A 26,589-nucleotide genomic window follows, 5' to 3' on the forward strand; every position below is an offset into this window, starting at 1 on the left:
AATTGAAGTGTACGGGGCATTTTTTTCAGTGTTTCTAAATGTTTTAAAATATAGAGTCTATAATAAATATTATTCTTAGTAAATTTTTTGGAGGGAGCTGCTTGGATCTTACTGGCGGCATGAGGAATCTTCTTTATAGGTTGTGGTATGTGGAATCCTGTTTTGTTTTGTTTTGTTTTCTTGCCAGTTTCTGTGATGTCTTTCTTCTTTCCTGCTTTTTGCGGTAAGATTTTTTTTTTTTTTTAATTGGAGTAAAATCTCACATGCCTCAACCAAAGATTCCATAGGCTGTACAGCTGATTCACTTTGTTATAGAGCATGTGGAATTTTTAGTTGCTGCAAGTGGGAACTTTTGGCTGAGACAAGCCTGGGGAATCTTATAGTTTTAGCATGCAGGATCTAGTTCCCTGATCAGGGATCGAAACCAGGCCTCCTGCATTGGGAGCAGAGTCTTAGCCACTGGACAACCAGGTAAGGCCCTAGTCTTGGGAATTTTAAGAATTTCCCTATATAACTTTTTTTTTTTTTAATTTAATGAATTAGTTAATTTTTGGCTGCACTGGGTCTTCCTTGTTTTGCGGTTTCTCTAGTTGCAGAGAGTGGGAGCTACTCTTTTTTTTTTTTTTCTTCCCATTTATTTTTATTAGTTGGAGGCTAATTACTTTACAATATTGTAGTGGTTTTTGCCCAGGTTGGATGCATGAGACAAGTGCTCAGGGCTGGTGCACTGGGGGCTACTCTTCACTGCAGTGCAGGGCTTCTCATTGCAGTGGCTTCTCATGTTGCAGAGCACAGATTCTTGGGCACTTGGGCTACAGTAGTTGCCGCTCATGGACTCTGGAATCCAGGCCCAGTATTGTGGCACATGGGCTTAGCTGTTCCGTGGCATGTGAAATCTTCCTGGACCAGCAATCGAACCCATATTCCTTGAATTCGCAGGCAGATGCTTATCCACTGTGCCAACAGGGAAGTCCAAAAAAATTTTCCCCATACATTTGTAACTGATGGTAAGATAATTTCGATTGTGTTAACCAATTAATAACTTTTCTCATCAGTGATTAAAATCATTTTGCATGGCTTCAGTTATCATAGTTATTTTTATGGTACTGTATGTGCAAAGAAAGTACTGTCTGTATATAAAAAGAGGCATTTGTTCATATTGACTGGGTTCAAAACATACATATCAACTCATATTATATAACACTTACTTAATTTAGAATCATGCTCTTCCAGACCCCTGTATCATTCAAGTATACCTTGTCTCCTTGCTGTTAACAACACTATAAATGAAAATCGTGATTTTTTGGAAGAGCAAGCAATAGAGCAGCAACTGTATATAATTTATAATGCATCTCTTGGAGATCATGTGTGAAATTCCCTAAAAAAGACTTGAAGAATTTAAGGACATGGAATAGTTATTTTTTTGCTGCAAATCCATTTTCTATCTGTGTAACTTCTGGCACTACTAACTCCAAGGTCATTCAGGTAGCCACATGTCGCATCTCCTGTGATGGCAAACCTAAAATCAAACACAAAAATATTTCAAAAGCATAGACTGGACATCTTACGTTCATTCCTCCTCTGTATGTTTCAGCACCCCCACTTCGGTTACTGTTGAAGTAAACAAGAGAAAAGTGAAAATCTGTTGTTCATAAGTCTTCTGAGTAAATATACACTATTTCTGTATTTAGTTCCTTTTATATTCTCAACGTCTGTACTGGAGTATCAGAAGATTATCACCATCCATCCCAAATCCAGTTATGTTGTTGGCTAGGTATTCAGAGACATTACTTTGCCAACAAAGGACCGTCTGGTCAAGGCTATGGTTTTTCCAGTGGTCATATATGGATGTGAGAGTTGGACTGTGAAGAAAGCTGAGTGCTGAAGAATGGATGGTTTTGAACTGTGGTGTTGGAGAAGACTCTTGAGAGTCCATTGGACTGCAAGCAGATCCAACCAGTCCATCCTAAAGGAGATCAGTCCTGGGTGTTCATTGGAAGGACTGATGCTGAAGCTGAAACTCCAATACTTTGGCCACCTCATGGGAAGAGTTGACTCATTGGAAAAGACCCTGATGCTGGGAGGGATTGGGGGCAGGAGGAGAAGGGAACGACAGAGGATGAGATGACTGGATGGCATCACCAACTCGATGGACATGGGTTTGAGTAAACTCTGGGAGTTGGTGATGGACAGGGAGGCCTGGTGTGCTGCGATTCATGGGGTCACAAAGAGTCGGACACGCCTGAGCGACTGGACTGAACTGAACTGAACTGAGCTATTTAACTAGTGCTTGCTGTGGTAGCCAAGCGAACTATTGCCATGGGTGGTGATAGATGAAAATTTCACACATTGAGATATAGGGAAGTCATTCTGGTTTATAAGTGAATTAAATTTTATGCTATTAAAAGCAACCTGCTTGTGGCCTATCAAGCATACATTATACTTCTGCTTTAATTACTAAAGAAAATGATACATTGACCAGAAGTAAAAATGTCCATGTTAGAAATAAAGGTTAAAGGTCCCTCTTCTTGAGACATCAATGCTGGTTCTCCTTTGCTGATAAGACTCCCTTCCCAGGTGCCAGGGTCATATTGATCCCCTGTGTATGTGCTGGTCTATTCTTTTGTTTGTTTTTTTTTTATTCTGGGGGAAACCTCAAAGAGATGTGACCCTGACTTGTTTAATGTTCTCTGTTCTGACAAGATGTAAAACTGGGCTAGAAACCCTGTTTCTCTGGAGCGATTTCTCTGAGTAATCTAGGAAGTGGTCTAGTTCAGTCCTCAACTTAGTTGAGGACTAAAAAACATTTTCTATTTTTATTATTGATCATTTATTGATTTATTATTGATTATTTTCATTGCCAGTGACCTTGAGTGAAGAACATTTTTAGTGCTCTCCTGACCTGTTTCATACATGTGTGAAAATAAAGTGTTTACTTGCTAGTAAATTCTTAAAAGGGCTTAGTTTTCATTGAGGGAAGTGACTGCGATTCTATTTGCTCCAATGTAATGATTACATTCAAAACATCCCCACGGAAGCACTCACAATCCAAGAAATGTTACTAAGTTCCTCCCAGAGATAATTTAGGGAGGATTCCCACTGGTTCCCTGACAACTTTCCTTTTAAGAATGAACGTAGCAGATGAAAGAGTGGACTGAGGGTCTGTGGATATCAATTCTTAGTGGCTTTCTAAGACTGTAGGACTCTCGTGTGCCTCAGCTATTCTCTCTACCTTTTAAGTAGGGAATTAGCACAGTTTAAGTCAGTGGGTGAAAGTGGAAGAACTACATCCAATGTTATCATCATGATAGAGGTTTCAACTAAAATCATATTAAAGTTTTTCCAAAGGTGCAACTAATAAATGGAAGAGCATACAAAGGATTTATATTTCTTAATTCATAACCTTTCCATGATATTAAATTTATTTTCTCATAAACACAATTCATACCCAAAACCACATGTAAATACAATAGAAGAAAGTCTATAAACTTACGAGGCATTATATTTAGAGTCGTCTGTCCATTTCCAAACATGATGTGATGATTCTCTACTAAGGCCAATCCAATGGTCAGAAGGGCCTTTGTATCTTAGCAGGAAGTTCTATTATAAAACACAGAAAGCAAAAACACATTTCACCTTCATTTTACCCTTGAGTCGTCGTCCCCTTAGCCTCCCCTCTTTAAATGGCAGCCTAAATAATTGATAAGTTTAGAATCTGGTGGGAGACTAGTCCCAAGGGCTCAGCTTAAGTCACTCAAATATCTCTGATCCTAAATTACATTAAAGTGACCACACATCCCAGTTTGACTGAGAAAGTCCCAGGTTATGCCTGTGGCACCAACTTATTATTAATATTGTCATTTTCACTCCCCAAAATGTCCCAATTTGGGTGAAAAATTGCATGATTACCATATGTCTTTGTACAATGGGAACAATACTTTTAACTAAAGGTTAACTATGAGGATACAAGAGAGAATGTATCTAAATTGTCTCACAGGGCTCCAGGCAGAGAACATACTCAAGAAATATCAGGCACTAATATGCACTCCAAGCCCCCAAATCTGCCTGGAATGGGATCCATCCTCTTTTTTCAGCTGTCACCCTATGCAGCCTATAGCCTTCTCAGGGGCTAAATATTTAACAAAGAACATGATCTAAAAATATTCCTTACCAGCTCCTCCTCGGTTTCAAACTGAGCAAGAACAGCTTCTTCTGAAGTACAAAATGTCTGACTGAATGTCCAGTTCCTTGTCTCATCCGAAAAATAAAAACATTTTCTTCCAAATCCTATCCATCCTTTTGAGCAGGGAACATACAAAACACATGAGTCCAGCTCTCTCCTTCTCACTAAAAGTTGGACAAACAATAAATGTAACAAATTTTCTCATCCCTTTCATCTATTTTTCCACTTACCATCCTGAGGTCAGTCTTTTTTTCTTTATGTGTGTTTTTTTCTTTATGCATACATATATGCATATATGTAGCACAGTATATATGTGTGAAAGTCACTCAGTCTTGTCTGAATATGCAGTCCATGGAATTCTCCAGGCCAGTGGATCTTCCCAACCCAGGGATCGAAGCCAGGTCTCCCACATTACAGGCAGTTTCTTTACTGTCTGAGCCACCAGGGAAATTCCAAAACGAGGGGTTTGAAGAAAAACATGATCGAATATCAACTAGACTCTTGTACTTTTACGACTTTGGGAGATAGCATTTTGTTTTTCTTCACATCCGAACAGGAGCTACTTTCAGTTGGTAGACAGATTTTGAGAAATGCCTTCCATGCCCAAATGTGTTTGCTTTTCCCAATAAATAGCTTTCCATTATATGTATTTGAGAATCATTCATTACATAATTTCCCTCATCATCATATTTTGCTTCCAGAAAGACATTCTCAGATGCCTGGCTATGTAATAAATATCCTCTACGGATGCTGCCCAATTTTGGTTGTGCAGAACTGCTGAGCTATAATGCATTGCCAGCTAGTATTACTAATGCCCTTAGGGTGCTACTAGCCATCACGATGAATAAATCACCAACTGCTAGTCAATATTTGGAAATTTGTTTGCATTTCACTGCTTGCCCAAACAACAGTCTTTTCTAAGATCATTTTCTTCTTTTGGTTTCTTGGAGAATGCAATATTGAGATATGTGATCACTTGCTGAGTGCAAGCTAGCGGTAGTTGTTTTCCCTAAATGATTTTATTAGATCGAGAATTGCCTTGGAACAAAATGTACTACAGAAACTAATATGTGAATAAATGTATGTGTATTTTATATGGTGAACTTTTACCCGAGGTCAGTCTTGAAGTATGTATTGTACATTCAATTGTTGCCTCCTGGAGTCATCACTAACAGTCTTATCTCAGGCACAAAAGCCATCAGTCCATTGATCTTCAAGCAGAGAATATGTGAACCTCACTTCCCAGGGGTCCATGGACACTAATTGTTATAAAGAAATCAACTTCTGTAGCATTTAATTTCTGTAGTACTCTTTCCAAGCATCATACAGATTTCCCTTTCCCCACAGCCTCTTTATATCAGTCCTTCTTACTCTGGACAGAAGAAAGGCAAATTCCTTACCTTTCCTAGGTTTTACTATGCTACATTTCTTAAGGGTATAAAACCTTCTAGTAGACAAAATATAGCACAGTTCAAATATTGATTTTAGTACGAAAAATACAATGTAAGGTTTTCAGAATTTTTTTTGTTTTATGTGAATTTCTGTCACATATGTGTAAAAATATATGGGCCCTGATTAAATACTCTGTAACCAGCAGTATTTCAGAGTATAGGTTATGGGAAGAATAGATGTTTTTGCTTCATAATCTCACTTTTCCTCCCTTATCCAACCTGATAGGAAATAACTATTGACTCAACTTTCAGAATAGACAGATTCTGATACCCTGTTCCACCTCCACTGTTACCACCAAGGCCAAGCCACTGTCCTATCTGGTTCGACATACAACTAATCAGATCTACAACTTTGTCCTAGTAGCTGTTCCTATGTCTAACTTTTCTTCTAACAATCTGTTCTTAATGTAATAGTCAAAATGATTATTCTACAATGAAATTCAGATCATGGCATTCCTCTCCTACAATTTTTCTCTCCTAGTTCCTCCCCATTGCACTCAGAACAAAATCCAAAATCTTTAACTGACTCATAATACTGTGACCCCCAGCCCATTACTCTTCCTCATTCTCATCTTGCTTCAGCTGAAGAAGCCTCTTTGCTGTTCCTCAAACCTATCAGGAGATTCCTCCTTTCATTCTACTTGTTCCCACCATCTGGAATGCTTTCCCCACATAGCCAATGGCTCCTTCATCTCCTTTAATAGTTTGCTGAAAAGTCATCCTCTCAAGGAGGCTTGCCCTGGACACTTGTACTCCTTGAGTGAATGAGTGAAAGTTGCTCAGTCATGTCCGACTCTTTGCGACCCCAAAAACTATACAGTCCATGGAATTCTCCAGGTCAGAATACTGGAGAGGGTGGCAGTTCCCTTCTCCAGGGGATCTTTCCAACCCAGTGGTTGAATCCAGGTCTCCCACATTGCAGGCAGATTCTTTACCAGCTGAGCCACAAGGGAAGCCCAAGAATACTGAAGTGGGTAGCCTATCTCTCTTCCAGCAAATCTTCCCGACCCAGGAATTGAACTGGGGTCTCCTGCATTGCAGGTGGATTCTTTACCACCTGAGCTATCAGGAAAATCCCTTGTACTCCTTACCCTGTTACTTTTTATTATAGTGTCTGTGTCTTCCTGCTAGAATAGGAGTTCACTGGCATGGGGATTGTGTGTGTGTGTGTGTGCACGCACATGTTTTGTTCATGGTATACCATACCTCAAGCACTTCACACAGTGCCTGGTTCATAATGGAGCTCAAGAAACATTTATTGACTATATAAAAGTGCAAAGAATATTGTAAAGTTTGGATAAAACACAACTTACCTGGGAAAAGAGGATAAAATAGCATTAGATTTGCAGTTAGGGATGCAAAGAAGATGAAATGATAAAACTTGGCAGAAGTTACAAAAGATTTAATTGCCAGGTATATCCTTTGGAGCATTCTTCTCGATTGGCTCAGCAGATAAAGAATTTGGAGTAATTTACCTATAAATGCAAATGTCAGAATCTCAATCTCATGGACGTATTAGGGAGAAAACCTTGACTTGATTTAACACAGAATCAACCTGTAAAGTCAGCTGACTCACCTCACCTCTCCTGTCACCAATCTCCTTCACAAGAGATCAAAGTCCACAAATGATGGCCATGACCCAAAGGGGACCAGACTAAGAGTTTTTTCCCCTACAGAATCTTTCAGTAATTGGAAGAAGAGCTAGGGAAATAGTAAGAAACAAAAAGAGTAGAAATCAGGATGAAAAAAAAAATCCAGATTTACCTCCTTAAATGGGAAATCTGGTTAGAAGTACTGAGAGGAGCATTAGAAAATTAATCAATGTAATTCATCATATTAACAGAATAAGAGAAGAGATAGGATATGATCATCTCAGTAAGTATAGACAAAATATGTGAAAAACATAATATTCATCCAAGATAACAAATTCCAACAAATTAGGAATTGAAGGACATAAACCGATACTTGTCATTTGCAGAAGTAGTACAACTAACATGATATTTAATGGTGAAAAAGTGAACCCCTTCCACCAAAGGTCAGAAACAAGGCAAGGATGTCTGCTCTCTCTCACCAATCCAATTTAACATTTCACTAGAGGTTCTATCAGTGCCAATGAGGCAAGAAAAGTAAATAAAAGGCATAAAGATTAGAAAGAAGTGAAAGTGTTTCTAGAAGTCACATCCACTCACCTCCCAGTAGAAATATCAATTTGAAAATTATCTGCACATGAAAATACCTTCCCCAGAGCCAAGGATTCCAGGCACACCTACTCCCTGCCTCACCCCAGCTCCTTGCACTCCAGCAATCCCAGGCAGATAACGCAGCCTCAGACAGCTTCCACCCCGGGCTTCCTGTGGGCTCCTAGGAGTCCAAGCTCCTGTCTCCCCGCTGCACCTGCCAACTCCAGCAGCTCCAGGTGGAGCTAATGTGATACTTGGCTCCTGGTGAACTCTTGGGGACCAGGCTCCCAAAACCCTTCCCTCAGGACTGGGCAGTCCAGAAAAGAGAGAGAACCATTCCCCCTGGGAAAAGGGGAGTAAAACAGCACCCGACTTCGCTACACATCCCAGATCTGCCTTCCCCAGCATCACATCAGGCTTGACTCTGCAGCCCTATGTGACTCCCTGCAGGCTCCCACTAACCCAGGACCCCTCATCCTAGTGCTTGACAGCTCCAGTGAACCAAGAGACACCAGGCTCCCGGCAGGCTCCTGGGAACCCAGGCCTGCTTTCACACCAAGGACTTTTGGCAAAGAATATGGGCCTGAATGTGGTGGGGAACAGTGGACAGGCCCTGGAGATCAGACTCTCAGACTTAGCTTTGTGTTTGTCTGTCGTCTCTGTGTGTCCCTGCAAACGTTTATTCACCCACTTCCTCTTTTTTCATGTCCATGTCAATGACCTTCCTCCCCTTTGCAACCCAAGCCACCACACCCAACATCTTTTGTCTTTAGCTGGAGATGGTATTTCATGTGAAGTTTTTGGCCACTTTGACCAGTTACTCAGTTTTTTTTTTTTTCCCCCATTTATTTTTATTAGTTAGAGGCTAATTACTTTACAATATTGTAGTGGTTTATGCCATACATTGACATGAATCTGCCATGGAGTTACATGTATTCCCCATCCCGATCCCCCCTCCCACCTCCCTCCCCACCCCATCCCTCTGGGTCTTACCAGTGCACCAGCCCCGAGCACTTGTCTCATGCATCCAACCTGGGCTGGTGATCTGTTTCACCCTTGATAATACACAAGTTTCAATGCTGTTCTCTCGAAACATCCCACCCTCGCCTTCTCTCACAGAGTCCCAAAGTCTGTTCTGTACATCTGTGTCTCTTTTTCTGTTTTGCATATAGGGTTATTGTTACCATCTTTCTAAATTCCGTATATATGTGTTAGTATACTGTATTGGTCTTTATCTTTCTGGTTTACTTCACTCTGTATAATGGGCTCCAGTTTCATCCATCTCATTAGAACCGATTCAAATGGATTCTTTTGAATGGCGGAGTAATATTCCATGGTGTATATGTACCACAGCTTCCTTATCCATTCGTCTGTTGATGGGCATCTAGGTTGCTTCCCAGTTACTCAGTTTTCCTGAATCTGTCCCATGTATATTTGTTAGCCAACTTTTCTTTGATTTTCTCCTGTTATCTATGTCAAATCAATTGAATTCTTAAACCAACCAGAAAAGCAAAGGAAAATTTCTTCTCACTCTATGGTTTGTCTCTTCTTGTCTCTGTAAATTCAAATGCCTTATATTATACTCCAAACAAAATAACCAATTTTCTAATTTGAAAAATAGTGTTGGGGATTATCTCACAGAAGAACAGAGAAATGAACCATAATACTGGTCTATTGGTTTTAACTTTAGTTTTATGTTCTAGAAAACCTAGTTAGCTTACAGGAGCAGTTTAAATTAAAAATAATAATAATAATAACTTTCACATTTGCACTGCTCAAATAGTTTCAGCTACCTAAGCCCTTGGCTTAGCTAGAAAAACATTAAAGCTCTTTAAGAACTTTCTTTTTGATTAAGTGTGAACCCTGTGTTTCAGGAAATTCAATATCATCTTGTCCTTGATAAAAAATAAAATTCAGAGAAAGGGAGAAGGAAAAAAGAAATATGGAAATGCATGATTTTACCAGAAAATAGATGTTCAGTAAAAGGTATTCTTTCTGTTGGGCTGAAGTACAAACATGTATGAGCTATATTTTTCTCTTTCTCATCAAATTTCTTATAAACTAAAAATGCTAAAGGGTTTTCGGGAGGATGGCTTTAGCATCCTATTCCCAAACCCACACATTTGTTTTCTAAATTATAAAATAGGATCTGTACATCAATATTCCCAGTTTGGAGGCAACTTTTTTTTTAGTCAGTAACTATTCATGGTTTTATTAAACAAAAGTCTCTTTAGGGAACAGTAAGAAATTAGTTCTCAGCTAATATCAACTGGGGAGAGTAGAAGGAGGTTATAATTATTTTTTTGTAATGCAGGGATGTTGATAATAACAACATCAACCATATAGATACTATATTTCAACAAATGCTTTTAATAATCAATCACTATGTTATATTAATACTGATGTTCTCACTAAATCAAAACTGTTACACTTATGGCTGATTCATGTTGATTTTTGGCAGAAATCAACACAATATTGTAAAGCAATTATCCTTCAGCTAAAAATAAATAAATTTTAAAAAAGCTGTTTAACTAAAATGGTTAGGTTTAAAAGATGCTCATGTTTTTTATGTTTGCTACTGAAAATCTCTGGTAAGACACATTAAATAAACTATTTTGGTATCATACTCTAAATAGGATGACATAAAGCTTGGCCATATAAGATCCACTATAATCAAGGGAATAGAGAATGAAAGAGAGAGAGAGAACACAGTAGTACAGCAGACCCCATGAGACATAAAGCAGAAGAGAGACAGAGAGGGAGAGACAAGAGAAAATTATCTGGACACAAAATGGGCCTCAATAGATTTCAGCTGAAACATTTAATGATCTCACTGAAAAATCACATTTATCCTTAACCCCAAAAGGAAACTTTGCAGGCTATTTTTGGGACCAAGGGAAGGAAAGTATACTTTTGTATTTACTTAGAATTTTTTTTTTTTGAAGAAAACTGACTTTTATTCCTATTTCTTTCAGAAAATGTGACGCTATCATTCAAGGCCCAGGTGAAAAGTAACTTCACAATAATGCCATCACCAACTCCCTAAGTTTCATTAAATATCTTGTCACACTAATCACATCAAGTTGTAGTAACTCGTTTGTCTGTCCCTGAGATGATGAAGCCCTGAAATCAGGGTCTAAATGTAATTTGTCTTTGTAGCTCTATGTCTAACAAATAGCAGGTTCTAAACATGTGATTACTAGATTCAATCACACTACAGCATAGGTGTCATAGTGAATTTTTTTTTTTAGCATATATATGTATTTATTCTTTTTAAAATTCTTTTCTCATTTAGGTTGTTACATAATATTGAACACAGCTCCCTGTGCTATACAGTAGGTTTGGGCAACTTTTAGTAGTATATGTTACCAAATGTTGGTGTCTGTTTACCATTACCCTGAGATATAATCGTCTGTTATTTAATATCATAATGTGACTTGCCAGAGTGCAAGGTTGCCAGCAACCTGGGGAAAATATAAAGACTAATAAAATAAACCCAAATAGCATTTTTCTATTAACCTCTTGTAACGTAATTCATGTGAAATATTTAAATAACATAAACAGTAGCACATTAACTGATATAACACTTACCTGTCCTCTTAGCCACCTCTAGACCTTCAAACCATCTCTCCTTCTACAGAGGTGAATTGTGAGGTACTGATATTCCTGAAGTGCAATTTCTATCCTGTCAGTAGTCAGTGGAATAAGAATTCCCCTCCCCAGCCCCCATTTTACTTTGTCAAAGTTTATCAATTTTCACTTACCAGATCGCCCCTCTTCCACATTTTCTCTGGAGGTAGGGTCTCTCTGAAATATTTTCAAAGTCTCCAACACAGTAATGTCTCTATTTAATCAAGAACATATGGCACTGTTTCATAAGTAGTTGCAAAAACAGGAAGTGAGAAGTGAAAGCAGTAAACTCCCATCCAGTAAGTGAGCTGCAACAAGATAAGTGAAGTTGACAAAGAGTTTTAGAATTATAAAATCCAAAGTGCTTTAAACTTAGAAAATCTACTCTACAATCTTCTTTTCCCTGTCAAAATGGAATAACACAGACCAGATTTATTTTCCTGCCTGAATCAACTAAAAGAAAAAGATTAAATAAAATGTGTAGAAAAAACTTCCTTTTCATTACTGGGCACCAATCGGTGAAGGGCAGTGATCCTTTCATGAGACCTGTAATTGCTTCCGTTTACATCACAGACATAGATTTGTCAGTCAGTCAGTCAGCGCAGTCACTCAGTCATGTCCGACACTTTGCAGCCCCATGAACCACAACACGCCATGTCTCTCTGTCCATCACCAACTCCCGGAGTTTACCCAAACTCATGTCCATTGAGTAGGTGATGCCATCTAACCACCTCATCCTCTGCCATTCCCTTCTCTTCCTGCCTTCAATCTTTCCCAACATCAGGGTCTTTTCAAAAGAGTCAACTCTTCACATCAGGTGACCAAAATATTGGAGTTTCAGCTTCAACATCAGTCCTTCCAATGAACACCCAGGACTGATCTCCTTTAGGATGGACTGGTTGGATCTGCTTGCAGTCCAAGGGACTCTCAAGAGTCTTCTCCACCACCACAGTTCAAAAGCATCAATTCTTCAGCACTCAGCTTTCTTTATAGTTCAACGCTCACGTCCATTCATGACTACTGGAAAAACCATAGCCTTGACTAGACGGAACTTTGTTGACAAAGTAATGTCTCTGCTTTTTAAAATACTATCTAGGTTGGTCATAACTTTCCTTCCAAGGAGTAAGCGTCTTTTAATTTCATGGCTGCAATCCCTGTCTGCAGTGATTTTGGAGCCCCCAAGATATAAAGTCAGCCACTGCTTCCACTGTTTCCCCGTCTATTTGCCATGAAGTGATGGGACTAGATGTCATGATCTTAGTTTTCTGAATGTTGAGCTTTAAAAAGGTTACCGTATCTGGGGAAGAAAAAAAAAGTTACAATATCTGGTTGAATTTACAGAATCACTGAATAAAATAGTTGAGATTTGTACATAAATTTGTTTCTGTGCTAAAGTCCTGTTTAATCTAATGCTATATTGCTTCCATGTGGTATAAACTTATATTCACAGGCACCTGTAAATAAATAGTTACATATTTCCATTCTTATGCATTTGGAATACTGAAGATCTATTTACTTGTTTACTAGCAAAGGAATTTTTCCTGCATACCAAGGATGCTCTTCTTTTAATATTTACATCTCTTTGAATCTGTATAATTGTATGCTTAAGACACACAACAAGCAGTTAATTATATGAAATTTTACCTTTATAGTGTATATATTGTCCAAGTCATTGTATCCTAACAGTTATTAAAGTATTATTAGTATTCATTTCACTTTAGTAGTAAAATAAATGAATCTCACAGTCTATGTAACTTGCCAGTATCACACAGCTACCAGTGGCCAACCAAGGCTCACACTCTCTTGTTCATTTTCAAAGCCCATCCTTGTAACCATGAATTACACTTCTACCATAGTTTTTCCCCAGTTAGAATTTTTGCTGAGGCTTTATTCTTGCACTGCCTGTTTACAGCTTTTCTAACATAATGTCTTCTGAATGACCACAAGCATCAGATCTTTTGAAATCAATCCTTGAGTAGTACCTTGTTCAGGTACTCATTTGTGTACACACAAAAAATAAATATCTGATCATTGTCTACCATCTATAACTGTACACTTTTTCACAAGACATAAACAAGAATTTGTTTTCTTTTTCTTTTTTTTCATTAATTTTTATTAGTTGGAGGCTAATTACTTTACAATATTATAGTGGTTTTTGCCATACATTGACATGAATAAGCCATGGATTTACATGTGTTCCCCATCCCAACCCCCCTCCCATTTCCCTCCCCATCCCATCCCTCTGGGTCATCCCAGTGCACCAGCCCTGAGCACTTGTCTCATGCATCCAACCTGAACTGGCGATCTGTTTCACACTTGATAATATATATGTTTCAATGCTATTCTCTCAAATCATCCCACCCTCACCTTCTCCCATAGAGTCCAAAAGTCTGTTCTATACATCTCTGTCTCTTTTTCTGTCTTGCATATAGGGTTATCGTTACCATCTTTCTAAATTCCATATACATGCGTTAGTATACTGTATTGGTGTTTATCTTTCTGGCTTACTTCACTCTGTATAACGGGCTCCAGTTTCATCCATCTCGTTAGAACTGATTCAAATGTATTCTTTTTAAAGGCTGAGTAATATGCCCAGAGAAGGCAATGGCACCCCACTCTAGCTAGTACTCTTGCCTGGAAAATCCCATGGATGGAGGAGCCTGGTGGGCTTCAGTCCATGGGGTTGCTAAGAGTCGGACACAACTGACCGACTTCAATTTCACTTTTCACTTTCATGCATTGGAGAAGGAAATGGTAACCCACTCCAATGTTCTTGCCTGGAAAATCCCAGGGATGGGGGAGCCTGGTGGGCTGCCATCTATGGGGTCGCACAGAGTCGGACACGACTGAAGTGACTTAGCAGCAGCAGCAGCAGCAGCAGCAGCAATATGCCATTGTGTATATGTACCATAGCTTTCTTATCCATTCATCTGCTGATGGACATCTAGGTTGCTTCCACGTCCTGGCTATTATAACCAATGCTGCGTGGAACATTGGAGTACACGTGTCTCTTTCACTTCTGGTTTCCTTGGTGTCTATGCCCAACAGTGGGATTGCTGGGTCATATGCCAATTCTATTTCCAGATTTTTAAGGAATCTCCACACTCTTCTCCATAGTGGCTGTACTAGTTTGCATTCCCACCAACAGTGTAAGAGGGTTCCTTTTTCTCCACACTCTCTCCAGCATTTATTGTTTGAGGACTTTTGGATAGCAGTCATTCTGACCGGTGTGAGATGGAACCTCATTGTGGTTTTGCTTTGCATTTCTCTGATAATGAGTGATGCTGAGCATCTTTTCATGTGTTTGTTAGCCATCTGTATGTCTTCTTTGGAGAAATGTCTGTTTAGTTATTTGGCCCATTTTTTGATTGGGTCATTTTTTTTTTTTTTTTCTGGAATTGGGCTGCAGGAGCTGTTTGTGTATTTTTGAGATTAATTTTGTGCCAGTTGCTTCGTTTGCTATTATTTTCTCCCATTCTGAAGGCTGTCTTTTCACCTTGCTTATAGTTTCCTTCATTGTGCAAAAGCTTTTAAGTTTAATTAGGTCCCATTTGTTTATTTTTGCTTTTATTTGCATTATTCTGGGATGTGGGTCGTAGAGGATCCTGCTATAATTTATGTCAGAGAGTGTTTTGCCTATGTTTCCCTCCTGGAGGTTTATATTTTCTGATCTTATGCTTAGATCTTTAATTCCATTTTGTGTTTGTTTTTGTATATGGTGCCAGAAAGTGTTCTAGTTTCATTCTTTTACAAGTGGTTGACCAGTTTTCCCAGTGCCACTTGTTAAAGAAGTTGTCTTTTTTCCATTGTATATTCTTGCCTCCTTTGTCAAAGATAAGGTGTCCATAGGTTCATGGATTTATCTCTGGGCTTTCTATTCTGTTCCATTGATCTATATTTCTGTCTTTGTGCCAGTACCATACTGTCTTGATGACTGTGGCTTTGTAGTAGAGACTGAAGTCAGGCAGGTTGATTCCTCCAGTTCCATTCTTCTTTCTCAAGATTGCTTTGGCTATTCGAGATTTTTTGTATTTCCATACAAATTGTGAAATTATTTGTTCTAGTTCTGTGAAAAATACCGTTGGTAGCTTGATAGGGAATGCATTGAATCTATAGATTGCTTTGGGTAGTATACTCACTTTCACAACATTGATTCTACCAATTCATGAACACGGTGTATTTCTCCATCCTTTTGTGTCCTCTTTGATCTCTTTCCTCAGTGTCTTATACTCTTCTATACATAGATCTTCTGTTTCTGTAGGTAGACATACTCCTAAGTATTTTATTGTTTTTGTTGCAATGGTGAATGGTATTGTTTCCTTAATTTCTCTTTCTGTTTTCTCATTGTTAGTGTATAGGAATGCAAGGGATTTCTGTGTGTTAATTTTATATCCTGCAACTTTACTATATTCATTGATTAGCTCTAGTAATTTTCTGGTAGAGTCTTTACGGTTTTCTATGTAGAGGATCATGTCATCTGCAAACAGTGAGAGTTTTACTTCTTTTCCTATCTGGATTCTTCTTATTTCTTCTTCTGCTCTGATTGCTGTGGCCAACACTTCCAAAACTAAGTTGAACAGTAGGGGTGAGAGTGGGCACTCTGGTCTTGTTCCTGACTTTAGGGGAAATGCTTTCAATTTTTCACCATTGAAGATAATGTTTGCTGTGGGTTTGTCATATATAGCTTTTATTATGATGAGGTATGTTCCTTCTATTCCTGCTTTCTGGAGAGTTTTTATCATAAATGGATGCTGAATTTTGTCTAAGACTTTCTCTGCATCTATTGAGATATCATATGGTTTTTATATTTCAATTTGTTCATGTGGTGTATTACATTGATTGATTTGTGGATATCGAAGAATCCTTGCATCCCTGGGATAAAGCCCACTTGGGCATAGTGTATGATCTTTTTAATATGTTGTTGGATTCTGTTTTCTAGAATTTTGTTAAGGATTTTTGCATCTATGTTCATCAGTGATATTGGCCTGTAGTTTTCTTTTTTTGTGGCATCTTTGGTTTTGGAATTAGGGTGATGGTGGCTTCATAGAATGAGTTTGGAAGTTTACCTTATTCTGCAATTTTCTGGAAGAGTTTGAGTAAGATAGGTGTTAGCTCTTCTCTAAATTTTTGGTAGAATTCAGCTGTGAAGCCATCTGCTCCTGGGCTTTTGTTTGCTGGAAGATTTCTGATTACAGTTTCCATTTCCGTGCTTGTAATGGGTCTGTTAAGATCTTCTATTTCATCATGGTTCAGTTTTGGAAAGTTATCCTTTCCTAAGAATTTGTCCATTTCTTCCAAGTTGTCCATTTTATTGGCATATAGCTGCTGGTAGTAGTCTCTTATGATCCTTTGTATTTCTGTGTTGTCCGTTGTGATCTCTCCACTTTCATTTCTAATTTTGTTCATTTGGTTCTTCTCCCTTTGTTTCTTGATGAGTCTGGCTAACTCTTTGTCAATTTTATGTATCTTTTTCAAAAAAACAGCTTTTAGCTTTGTTGATTTTTGCTATGGTCTCTTTTGTTTGTTTTACATTTATTTCTGCCCTAATTTTTAATATTTCTTTCCTTCTACTAACCCTGGGGTTCTTCATTTCTTCCTTTCTAGTTGTTTCAGGTGTAGAGTTAGGTTACTTATTTGACTTTTTTTCTTATTTCTTGAGGTAAGCCTGTATTGCTGTGAATCTTCCTCTTAGCACTACTTTTACAGTGTCCCATATGTTTTGGGTTGTTGTGTTTTCATTTTCATTCATTTCTATGCATATTTTGATTACTTTTTTTATTTCTTTTATGATTTATTGTTTATTCAGAAGCGTGTTATTTAGCCTCCATATGTTTGAATTTTTAATAGCTTTTTTTCCCCTGTAATTGAGATCTAATCTTATTGCATTGTGGTCAGAAAAGATGACTGGAATGATTTCAATGATTTTTTAATTTCCCAAGGCTAGATTTATGGCCCAGGATGTGATCTATTCTGGAGAAGGTTCCATGTACACTTGAGAAAAAGGTGAAATTGATTGTTTTGGGGTGAAATGTCCTATAGATATCAATTAGATCTAACTGGTCCATTGTGCCATTTAAGGTTTGTGTTTCCTTGTTAATTTTCTGTTCAGTTGATCTATCCATAGGTGTGAGTGGGGTATTAAAGTCTCCCACTATTATTGTGTTATTGTTAATTTCTCCTTTCATATTTGTTAGCATTTGCCTTACATATTGTGGTGCTCCTATGTTGGGTGCATATATATTTATATTGTTATATCTTCTTGGATTGATCCTTTGATCATTATGTAGTGTCCTTCTTTGTCTCTTTTCATAGCCTTTGTTTTAAAGTCTATTTTATCTGATATGAGTATTTCGACTCCTGCTTTCTTTTGGTCTCCGTTTGCATGAAATAATTTTTTCTGGTCTTTCACTTTCAGTCAGTATGTGTCTCTTGTTTTGAGGTGGGTCTCTTGTAGACAGCATATATAGGGGTGTTGTTTTTGTATCCATTCAGCCAGTCTTTGTCTTTTAGTTGGGGCATTCAACTCATTTACATTTAAGGTAATTATTGATAAATATGGTCCCATTGTCATTTACTTTGTTGTTTTGGGTTCGCGTTAGACAACCTTTTTTTTTTTTTTTTTTTTTTTAAATACACCCTTTCTGTGTTTCCTGTCTAGAGAAGATCCTTTAGCACTTGTTGAAGATCTTGTTTGGTGGTGCTGAATTCTCTCAGCTTTTGTTTGTCTGTAAAGCTTTTGAGTTCTTTTTCATATTTGAATGAGATCCTTGCTGGGTACAGTAATCTGGGTTGTAGGTTATTCTCTTTCATTACTTTAAGTATATCCTGCCATTCCCTTCTGGCCTGAAGAGTTTTTATTGAAAGGTCAGCTGTTATCCTTATGGGAATCCCCTTGTGTGTTATTTGTTGTTTCTTCCTTACTGCTTTTAATATTTGTTATTTGTGTTTGATCTCTGTTAATTTGATTAATATGTGTCTTGGGGTGTTTTGCCTTGAGTTTATCCTGTTTGGGACTCTCTGGGTTTCCTGGACTTGTGTGACTGTTTCCTTTTGGGAAGTTTTCAGCTATTATCTCCTCGAGTATTTTCTCATGCCCTTTCTTTTTGTCTTCTCCTTCTGGGACTCCTATGATTTGAATGTTGGGGCATTTCACATTGTCCCAGAGGTCCTTGAGGTTGTCCTCATTTCTTTTGATTCTTTTTCCTTTTTTCCTCTCTGCTTCATTTATTTCCACCATTTTATCTTCTACCTCACTTATCCTATCTTCTGCCTCCATTATTCTACTGTTGGTTCCCTCCAGAGTGTTTTTTTAATCTCATTTATTGCATTATTCACTTTTAATTGACTCTTTTTTATTTCTTCTAGGTCCTTGTCAAACACTTCTTGCATCTTCTTAATCCTTGTATCCAGGCTGTTTATCTGTAACTCCATTTATAACTCTATTCATCTGTCACTCCACAGAGGGCTAATGCACTCAAGACTGTGTGACCAACCCTGGACTGGGATAGTGAGGAGTTTTTTGTTTTTTGTTTTTTTTCATTTATTTTCATTCGTTGGAGGCTAATTACTTTACCATATTGTAGTGATTTTTGTCATACGTTGACATGAATCAACCATGGATTTACATGTGTTCCCCTTGCTGATACCCCCTCCCTCCTCCCTCTCCATCCCATTCCTCTGGGTCATCTCAGGGCAGCAGCCCTGAGCACTTGTCTCATGCATCCAACCTGAGCTGTGAGGAGTTTTATAGTGTTCAAGGAGCAATGTGTGACCAACTCATGGACAATTCTTGGATTGGTTGGCATCAAGGTGAAGTTTCAAGCATCATCAATTTTCCAGTTTCAACCAGTCTAGAGTCCATGTTCTCATGATTCGCAGTTTTCCTTTGGAGGGGGTCTGCTTCTTGTAAAAATATCTTAGCAATGTGTGCCATGCCTTTATATATTTCAGAGAAATAGGAGTTCAGTGATTCTGCCATGTGGTTGAATTATAATCTAAATTGTTACCAGTTCCCCAGCTCAATAGCTAGTCTTTGTTTCTACATCTTCACATTTCTCTCTTCAACGAGGGATGCTGGGAAAACTGGTAAACTACATGCAAAAGGATGAAACTAGAACACTTTCTAACACCATACACAAAAATAAACTCAAAATGGATGAAAGACCTAAATGTAAGACGAAAAGCTATAAAACTCTTAGAGGAAAACATGGATAGAACATTCTTCAGCATAAATCACAGCAAGATCCTCTATGACCCACCTCCCAGAGTAAAGGAAATAAAAACAAAAAATAGACAAACGGGACCAAATTAAACTTAAAAGCTTTGGTACAACAGACGAACCTATAAGTAAGGTGGAAAGACAGCCTTCATGAAACAACTGACAAAAAAAGGGGTCAATCCTTGATTCTTGAGTCAGTCTTTTACTTTAAAAACAAAGACGCAGGGATTTGTACAGTTTCAGAAATACAATGTATTAATGCTACTGCTGCCATAACAAAGTGCCATGCACTGCATGATTTAAAACACCAGGAATTGACTGTCTCACAGTGCTACTGCCTGGAAGGCCCAACATCAATATGTCCTCTGGGTCATGCTTTCTCAGACTGCTCTAGGAGACAGTCCTTTTTTGCCTCTTCCTGCTTCTCATAATGGCTGGCCATACCTAGGACTCTTTGACTTATAGGTATATCACTTCAGTCACCTGGCTGTCTTTTCCCTTTGTTTTCATATTGTCTTCCCTTTGTTAAGAGTTTTGTCTGACTCCAAATTTCCTCTTCTTATAACACCACTGGTGCTAAAGAGCTTGAGGCCTATAGTAATGATGTCTTCACTATTACTCTCATCCCAGCCCTAAATTCCAATAAGGTCACAGTCTGAGGTCCTGAGCAATAGAATGTTGTGATCTCTCCATTTTCATTTCTAATTTTGTTGATTTGGCTCTTCTCCGTTTGTTTCTTGATGAGTCTTGCTAATGGTTTGTCAATTTCATTTATCTTCTCAAAGAACCAGCTTTTGGCTTTGTTGATTTTTGCTATGGTCTCTTTCATTTCTTTTGCATTTATTTCTGCCCTAATTTTTAAGATTTCTTTCCTTCTACTAACCCTGGGGTTCTTCATTTCTTCCTTTTCTAGTTGCTTTAGGTGTAGAGTTAGGTTTTTTATATTACTTTTTTCCTTGTTTTTTGAGGTAAGCCTGCATTGCTATGAACCTTCCCCTTAGCACTGTTTTTACAGTGTCCCATAGGTTTTGGGTTGTTGTGGTTGTTTCAGTTTCATCTGTTTCAATGCATATTTTGATTTCTTCTTTGATTTCTTCTGTGATTTGTTGGTTATTCAGCAGCATGTTGTTCACTCTTCATTTGTTGGAATTTTTAATACTTTTTCTCCTGTAATTGACATCTAATCTTACTGCATTGTGGTCAGAAAAGACGCTGGAATGATTTCAATTTTTTTGAATTTACCAAGGCTATAATTATGGCCCAGGATGTGATCTATCCTGGAGAAGGTTCCATGTGCACTTGAGAAAAAGGTGAAATTCATTGTTTTGGGGTGAAATGCCCTATAGATATCAGTTAGGTCTAACTGGTCTATTGTATCATTTAAAGTTTGTGTTTCCTCGTTAATTTTCTGTTTAGTTGATCTATCCATAGGTGTGAGTGGGGTATTAAAGTCTCCCACTATTATTGTGTTATTGCTAATTTCCCCTTTCATACTTGATAGCATTTGTCTTACATATTGCTACGCTCCTATGTTGGGTGCATATATATTTATAATTGTTATATCTTTTTTTTGGATTGATCCTTTGATCATTATGTAGTGTCCTTCTTTGTCTCTTTTCACAGCCTTTGTTTTAAAGTCTGCTTTATCTGATATGTGTATTGCTACTCCTGCTTTCTTTTGGTCTCTATTTGCATGGAATATCTTTTTCTAGCCCTTTTCTTTCAGTCTGTATGTGTCCCTTGTTTTGAGGTGGGTCTCTTGTAGACAACATATATAGGGGTCTTGTTTTTGTATCCTTTCTGCCAGTTTTTGTCTTTTTGTTGGGACATTCAACCCATTTACATTTAAGGTAATTATTGATAAGTATGATCCCTTTGCTATTTACTTTGTTGTTTTGGTTTCGAGTTTATACACCCTTTCTGTGTTTCCTGTCTAGAGAAGGTCCTTTAGCATTTGTTGGAGAGCTGGTTTGGTGGTGCTGAATTCTCTCAGCTTTTGTTTGTCTGTAAAGCTTTTGACTTCTCCTTCATATTTGAAAGAGATCCTTGCTGGGTACAATAATCTGGGTTGTAGGTTTTTTCTTTCATCACTTTATGTATGTCCTGCCATTCCCTTCTGGCCTGAAGAGGTTCTATTGAAAGATCAGCTGTTATCCTAATGGGAATTGCCTTGTGTGTTATTTGTTGTTTCTCCCTTGCTGCTTTTAATATTTGTTCTTTGTGTTTGATCTTCATTAATTTGATTAATATATGTCTTGGGGTGTTTTGCTTTGGGTGTGGCCTGTTTGGGACTCCCTGGATTTCTTACACTTGGGTGACTATTCCTTCCCCATTTTAGGGAAGTTTTCAACTATTATCTCCTCAAGTATTTTCTCATGGTCTTTCTTTTTGTCTTCCTCTTCTGGGACTCCTATGATTCGAGTGTTGGGGTGTTTAACACTGTCCCAGACATCTCTGAGGTTGTCCTCATTTCTTTTAATTCTTTTTTTTCTTTTTTCTTGTTTCATTTATTTCTATCATTCTATCTTCTACCTCACTTATCCTATCTTCTGCCTCCATTATTCTACTGTTGGTTCCCTGCAGAGTGTTTTTGATCTCATTTATTGTATTATTTATTATGTATTGACTCATTTTTATTTCTTCTAGGTCCTTGTTAAATATTTCTTGCATCTTCTCAATCCTTGTCTACAGGATATTAATCTGTAACTCCATTTTTTTTTTTTTTCAAGATTTTGGCTCATTTTCACTATCATCATTTGGAATTCTTTTTGGGTAGTTTCCCTATCTCTTCCTCTTTTGTTTGGTTTGGTGGGCATTTATCTTGTTCCTTTACCTGCTGAGTATTTCTCTGCCTTTTCATCTTGTTTATATTGCTATGTTTAGGGTGGCCTTTCCATATTCTGGCAGTTTGTGTTTCCTCTTTATTGAGGAGGTTCCTCGCTGTGGGTGGGGTTGGAGGGGTGACTTGTCAAGGTTTCCTGGTTAGGGAAGCTTGTGTCAGTGTTCTGTTGGGTGGAGCTGTATTTCTTTTCTCTGGAGTGCATTGAAGTGTCCAGTTTTGAGATGGGTTTGGTGTGACTTTGGTCAGCCTGTATATTGAGGCTCAGGGTTATGTTCCCGTGTTGCTGGAGAATTTGCGTGGTATGTCTTGCTCTGGAGCTTGTTAGCCCTTGGGTGGTGCTTGGTTTCAGTGTAGTTGTGGAGGCATTTGATGAGCTCCTATAAATTAATGTTCCCTGAAGTCAGGAGTTCTCTGGTGTTCTTAGGATTTGGACGTAAGGCTCCTGCCTCTGGTTTTCAGTCTTATTCTCACAGTAGCCTCAAGACTTCTCCATCTATACAGCACTGATGATAAAACATCTAGGTTAATGATGAAAAGTTTCTCCACAGTGAGGGACACCCGGAGAGGTACACAGAGTTACACGGAGAAGAGAAGAGAGAGGAGGGAGATAGAGGTGACCAGGAGGAGAAGGGAGAATCAAAGGGGGAGAGAGCAAGCTAGCCAGTAATCACTTCCCTATGTGCTCTCCACAGTCTGGATCCCTCAGAGATGTTCACAGAGTTACACAGAGAAAAGAAGAGGGAGGAAGGAGACAAAGGTGGCCAGGAGGATAAAAGGAGGACTCAAAAGGAGAGAGACAGATCCAGCCAGTTATCAGTTCCCTAAATATTCTCCACAGCCCAGAACACACAAAGGGATTCATAGAGTTGGGTAGAGAAAAGGAGGGGGAGGGAGGAAATAGAGGCGACCTGGTGGAGAAAAGGGGGAGTTAAAAGGGGGAGAGAGCAATCAAGCCAGTAATCTCACTCCCAGGTAAAAATGGATACTGAAGATTGGGTTCTTAAAGGTACAAAATTGATAACAAATACCAAAAAGCAACAATTAAAAATCTAGAGTAGAGGTTAGATTCTCAAAAATACAATATTAAAAAAACAAAACAAAATTACAAAAATTATAAAACATATATATATATGAAGTTTGATTTAAAAATAGGGATTTCTTTGCAAGGTAATAGTAGGTTATAAAAAGGAAAATTAAAGGAGTAATAGAGGACTTAAAAATTAAAAAAAAACAATTTTTTAAATTTAAAAAATGATAATAGTAAAAATATATCTAGGACATTCTCTGGAGCTCTTGCAGACAGTGTGGGGTCAGTTCAGTCTCAGATGGTTCCTTGATCTGGCTTATACTTCTCAAGATCTATAGGCCCCTTCCTATGTAGTCAGTGCTAACTACAGGGTTTAATCTATTGCACCTGTCACTTCCAAAGCACTTCCCGCTGTTATTTTAGCTTTTCCTGTCTGCTGGTCTCTTCAGTGTCTAATTTTTGCCCTGACACAAGGGGGCCGTGGTGGTCACTTTTTTAGGCTCACTTGTTCAGTCGTGCTGTGGGGAGGGAGGAACACTGCAAACAAATGTCACTGGTGCGTGTGGGGAGTGCTCACCGTGTCTCGGCCACACTGGGTTTGCCCCCCACTCACGGCGTGTGTGCTTTCCCGGTCTACACTTCTCAGGCTCTAGGTTGCTCTGCTGGGAACTGTCTGAGGCGGGCCCTGGGTTGCATGCCTTTCCCAGGTCTAAGCCGCTCAGGTTCAGGTTCTCGGGTACTCCACAAAGGCGCAGACTTCGGGCTGCGTTTTGTGCCCTTCCCAGGTCCGAGCAGCTCAGGTGACCAGGTGCTTGGCAAGCGCAGTCACCCCGAGTTGGAAGCTGCGTCTTATCACCTCCCCTGTCCCGACTGCTCCGTTTTCTGGGTGTACTACGGGCGCGCCTTCTCAGGTGTGCCGTGTGACTCTTCTGGGGAGCTGATCTCTGGCTGTGACCCTCCCGGCAGATGCCGACTGTCCAGAATCCCAAGAAGTCTTGGTTAGCAAGGAAGCCTGCTTGCAGTTTGGAAGAGGATGCCTCTCTGGAGCCGCAATTGGCCCCTTCCGGCTCTGGTTGCCCTCACCTGCCAGTCTCCGGTTGGGGATGGGCTGGTCCACAGCCGGTTAGCTCTGCTCAGTCCTTTGTTCTGTGAGTGGGCCTGGCAGTGTCTTAGGTTAGGGCTTTTTGCGGGATAGCTATCCCACAGTCTGGGTTGCTATTTCAAGTTAGTTCCCTCAGATTGCCCTCGGGGCATTCAGGCCCGGTCCTTACCCTAAGCAATACAGCCTATGCCTCCCTGTCCAGCCCCCGCTTGCTAGTGGCAGATGTGAGCGTCTGGGCTGCTTCTCTGCTGGGAGTTGCCATTAGACACGTAATCTGTGGGTTTTAATTAATTATTTATTTATTTATTTTTCCTCCCAGTTATGTTGCCCTCTGAGATTCCAAGACTTGCCACAGACCCGCTGGTGAGAGTGTTTCCTGATGTTTGGAAACTTCTCTCTTTTTTAAGACTCCCTTCCAGGGACGGATCTCCATCCCTACCTCTTTTTTCTCTTTTTGTCTTTTACATTTTGTCCTACCTCTTTTCAAAGACAGTGGGCTGCCTTTCTGGGTGCATGATGTCTTCTGCCAGCATTCAGAAGTTGTTTTGTGGAATTTTCTCAGTGTTCAAATGTTCTTTTGATGAATTTGTTGGGGAGAAAGTGGTCTCCCCATCCTATTCCTCTGCCATCTTAGGACCGCCTCTGTTTTCCTCTATGTCTTTGCACTGATCCCTGAGGAAGGCTTTCTTATCTCTCCTTGCTATTCTTTGGAACCCTGCATTCAAATGGGTATATCTTTCCTTTTATCCTTTGCTTTTCACTTCTCTTCTTTTCACAGCTATTTGTAAGGCCTCCTCAGACAGCCATTTTGCTTTTTGGCATTCCTTTTTCTTGGGGATTGTCTTGATCCCTGTCTCCTGTACAATGTCATGAACATTCATCCATAGTTCATCAGGCACTCTGTCAAATCTAGTCCCTTAAATCTATTTGTTACTTCCACTGTATAATTGTAAGGTATCTGATTTAGGTCATACCTGAATGGTCTAGTGGTTTTCCCCACTTTCTTCAATTTAAGTCTGACTTTGGCAATAAGGAATTCATCTTGAAAGCAGGACTCCATCTTGGGCCTGACTGTGGACTTTGAGCTATATGCCCAGTATCTATGGAAATGACATATTAATGGAAAACCAGAGCCCCTGGATGAAGGAGTCTCAGGACTTGTACCTAGACTCTCCGTTGCCTAAAAGAATATGCTAATTATATATTTAACAGAAGAAAGTCGTAAATCCATTATGCTTATCAAGGTATGACCACATGACTATTGATAAATGTCCACTGTTTAACTATCTAGGCTATGACACATGAATCAAGGTTTAACCTTGATTGTACCTCTCTTTTACCTTGTCCAGACTAGTTTCAAGGAATCTGGGGAGGTGGGTTTGAGCACGTACACTTAGGGTATAAAAGGTTTTCATAAAAACTAGTTGGGGTTCTTGGCTAAGAGGAGACTCTGCCTTGGGCCCACCGTTGTATATAAACTGCACTCCACTATCTGCATTGTAGGACTTCCTTGGTGGATCAGATGGTAAAGCGTCTTGCTTACAATGCAGGAGACCTGGGTTCGATCCCTGGGTTGGGAAGATACTCTGGAGAAGGAAGGGGCAACCCACTCCAGTACTCTTGCCTGGAAAATCCCATGGATGGAGGAGCCTGGTAGGCTACAGTCCATGGGGTCGCAAAGAGTCGGACACGACTGAGCGACTTCACTTTCACTACTTCTGAGTGCGTTTGTTTCCCGGAACGCATGGCTACAAATACTATGGAGAGAAAGTAGTCTTTTCAACAAATGATACTTGAACAGTTAAACATACACACACACACACACATATACACAAATTAGATGCTGATCTAACACCCATCACAAAAAAATAACAAAATGTTATTGCCTCTATTTTTACTTTCATTTCCATAGAGCTATGATGGAAAAAAAACTATGTATTAAATATTTATGGAGTC

At 39.1% G+C, this 26,589-nt stretch overlaps 1 protein-coding gene across 2 annotated transcripts; it reads right to left on the reverse strand.

Moving 5' to 3' along the window:
* Positions 1–1,078: 1,078 nt before the first annotated feature.
* LOC122680187 (C-type lectin domain family 2 member D11-like) lies at positions 1,079–11,791 on the reverse strand. Of its 2 annotated transcripts, none has more exons than XM_043881280.1 (5): positions 11,579–11,791; positions 6,948–7,109; positions 4,172–4,296; positions 3,494–3,600; positions 1,079–1,519 (listed from the first exon to the last, which is right to left on the reverse strand). In XM_043881280.1, exons 2-5 carry the CDS (start codon positions 7,063–7,065, stop codon positions 1,399–1,401), a joined length of 471 nt encoding a protein of 156 aa, XP_043737215.1. In that variant the 5' UTR covers positions 7,066–7,109; positions 11,579–11,791; the 3' UTR covers positions 1,079–1,398. The 2 variants fall into 2 exon arrangements, with proteins under 2 accessions (XP_043737215.1, XP_043737214.1); XM_043881279.1 differs by having other exon boundaries at positions 4,172–4,347; positions 11,579–11,776.
* Positions 11,792–26,589: the final 14,798 nt, after the last annotated feature.

The sequence above is a fragment of the Cervus elaphus genome, chromosome 22 (genome assembly GCF_910594005.1).
Source record: "Cervus elaphus chromosome 22, mCerEla1.1, whole genome shotgun sequence".
NCBI lineage: Eukaryota > Metazoa > Chordata > Mammalia > Artiodactyla > Cervidae > Cervus > Cervus elaphus.

What these genes read in the sequence shown, in the direction of transcription:
- LOC122680187 (XM_043881279.1), bottom strand. Translation starts at nt 7,065, where the DNA reads ATGCTCCAAAGGATATACCTGGCAATTAAATCTTTTGTAACTTCTGCC. An exon ending in TTGAAACCGAGGAGGAGCTG is followed by an intron (nt 3,601 to 4,171) that starts GTAAGGAATATT and finishes GTTTTATAATAG; the next exon opens with AACTTCCTGCTAAGATACAA. An exon ending in GACTCTAAATATAATGCCTC is followed by an intron (nt 1,520 to 3,493) that starts GTAAGTTTATAG and finishes GTTTGATTTTAG; the next exon opens with GTTTGCCATCACAGGAGATG.